General features: G+C 49.9%; 1 protein-coding gene across 1 annotated transcript in view; it reads left to right on the forward strand.

Annotated features, from left to right (window-relative positions):
* The window catches only part of LOC142907984 (uncharacterized), a 54,828-nt gene extending 53,164 nt beyond the window's left edge, over positions 1–1,664 (forward strand). Inside the window, exon 3 of the mRNA XM_076058074.1 lies at positions 1,550–1,664. Coding sequence (XP_075914189.1) covers positions 1,550–1,664 — 115 coding nt within the window. The remainder of the gene's footprint in view (positions 1–1,549) is intronic.
* The last annotated feature ends 648 nt before the right edge of the window (positions 1,665–2,312 follow it).

Genomic DNA, 2,312 nt, shown 5'->3' on the forward strand with positions numbered 1-2,312 from the left:
CCACCACCCACCACCCATCACTACCCACCACCACCACCACCACCCACCACCACCACCCACCACCACTACCACCACCCACCACCACCACCCCAACCACCACCACCACCCACCACCACCACCCACCACCACCACCACCACCACCACCCACCACCACCACCCACCACCACCACCCACCACCACCATCACCCACCACCCACCACCACCACCACCCACCACCACCCACCACCCACCACCACCACACACCACCACCACCACCACCACCCACCACCACCAACATACATTATGCCTGTGTAGGGAACTAAATGGAGAAGAAACGTTACATAGAGCTACGAAATGTTGGCCAAATATGAAGAACACAGGTACTGAGAAAAGTTAGAAAGATAATAAATGAGAGGGAGGTGTAGCAAGAGAACACATTGTGCAACATTTTCTTTTTGTTCCTGGCTAGTAAGTATTATTTCCTAATTGCTTATGCCTCAAAAGTATAGAAAATGGCTATTATTCCCCAAAAACTTTGCGTTTGTGACCAGAACATTGATATTTTGAAATGTACCTATTTTCCAGAACATTGCAGATAGATTCAGTGCTGAGTAAACTTAGAGTAACTTCTATAACATTCTAGAACTTTCCAGCAATATAAATAGTGGTATGAATACAGGGGCCTTAAGCCCACCAGTTCAGTTTAGTTCCAGCCGCCTAAGTGGATACGTATCTGCATTTTTCTGAGATGCCGTCAAGAGGCTGCAAGCATCAGGCAGACGCATTTTGCTTTGTCTGCGGCCAATTTATCAGGACAAGAGCGGAACAAGTACTCTGTGGAAGCATCTGCCGAGATGTGTGAGGCCTACAAGGCATATGTCGGCATGCCTGTCGGGGATCAAGACAAACCCTGGGCACCTCATTTCACCTGCGAGCAATGCAAAAAAAAACTCTGGAAGGCAAGATGGACAATTGGTGCTCGGAATTTTACGTCATGAAATTTGCTAAAATGTACAAAATTGTTAAAGTTTTTAATTGTAGAATGTTTCACAATTTTCAATGTTATTGAAAAAAATATATATCGTATATGAAAAATGTTGCGATAATCTCTTGCACGTTTAGTAAATGGGGTGAAGCAAATTTATTTTTGTGGGACGTTACAGAGCGGGAAAAGAGAGCCATGAAGTTCGCTGTCCCAAGAATTTTTCGGGAACCCACTCACCACTCAAGCAACTGCTGCTTCTGCATTGGTGGACCCTTCCAAACGTCGGACTGGCAAGAACGCACCCGCTATCGCGTATCCGGACCTTCCTTCATCCATCTCCCCGGTGCCAGACTGCCATGAGCTCCCCGTCCCCCACTCCTCCGGAGAGAGACAGAGCAGCCGTCTTTAGAAGAGAGCGGCAAGTCAGAGAGCGAGGAAGACGTGCTGTAGATCCAGACGACAATTTCAGAGGTGCTGCTGAGGAGAGAAACCCACACTACCCCAACCAAAACGACCACAACGACTCGATCAGAGACCTCGGTCTCACCAAGTCCCAATGCCGAGCTCTTGACGTCTAGGCTCAAGCAGTGGAACTGGTTGGATGGAAGCGTGCAAGTCGCAGATCAGAGGAAGCATCACCGACATTTTTGCAGCTTCTCCACCCGTCAAGATGCGGCCCCTGCTTTATGCCACCCTGTGACCGGTCTGCTCGAGGCGTTCGGAATCGCCTGTAACCAGGAATGAGCGGCGCCTCTTCATCGGCAGCTCATCCAGGAGCCTCAAAGCCGTGCTGCTCCATAATGGCAACAAGCACCCCATCTTTTCGCAATCCTCAAAGAGGATTACAACGGCATCAAGACCTTGCTGGACGCCTCGAGGTATGATGAGTATTGTCTGGGAGGTCATCGGAGACTTCAAAATAGGTGGCATTCCTGATGGGTCTCCAAGGCGGGTTTTTACCAAGTTTCCCTGCTATCTTTGCCTTTGGGACAGCAGGGACACCAAGGCACACTACCACAGGCGGAACTGGCCACAGCGGACCGAGTTCTCTGTGGGGAGCAACAACGTCAAGTGGGAGCCACTGGTGGACCCACGGAAGGTGCTGATCCCACCACTGCACATCGAATTGGGCCTCGTGAAACAATTTGTCAGAGCTGTAGATAAGAAGTCGGCAGCCTTCAAGTAGCCTTCAAGACTTCTTTCCTAAGCTGTCTGAGACAAAGGTCAAAGCTGGTGTCTTCTTTGGACCTGGAGTGCAATGAATTCCCCAAGAAGCTCACTAGTAAGGAGAAAGCGGCTTGGGACAGCTTTGTCGCAGTGGTTCGTGGCTTCCTGGCCAATCACAAGG

Source organism: Petromyzon marinus, assembly GCF_048934315.1.
Source record: "Petromyzon marinus isolate PM22_M1 ecotype Great Lakes invasive population chromosome 68 unlocalized genomic scaffold, UKy_Petmar_22M1.pri1.0 chr68_unloc.1, whole genome shotgun sequence".
NCBI lineage: Eukaryota > Metazoa > Chordata > Hyperoartia > Petromyzontiformes > Petromyzontidae > Petromyzon > Petromyzon marinus.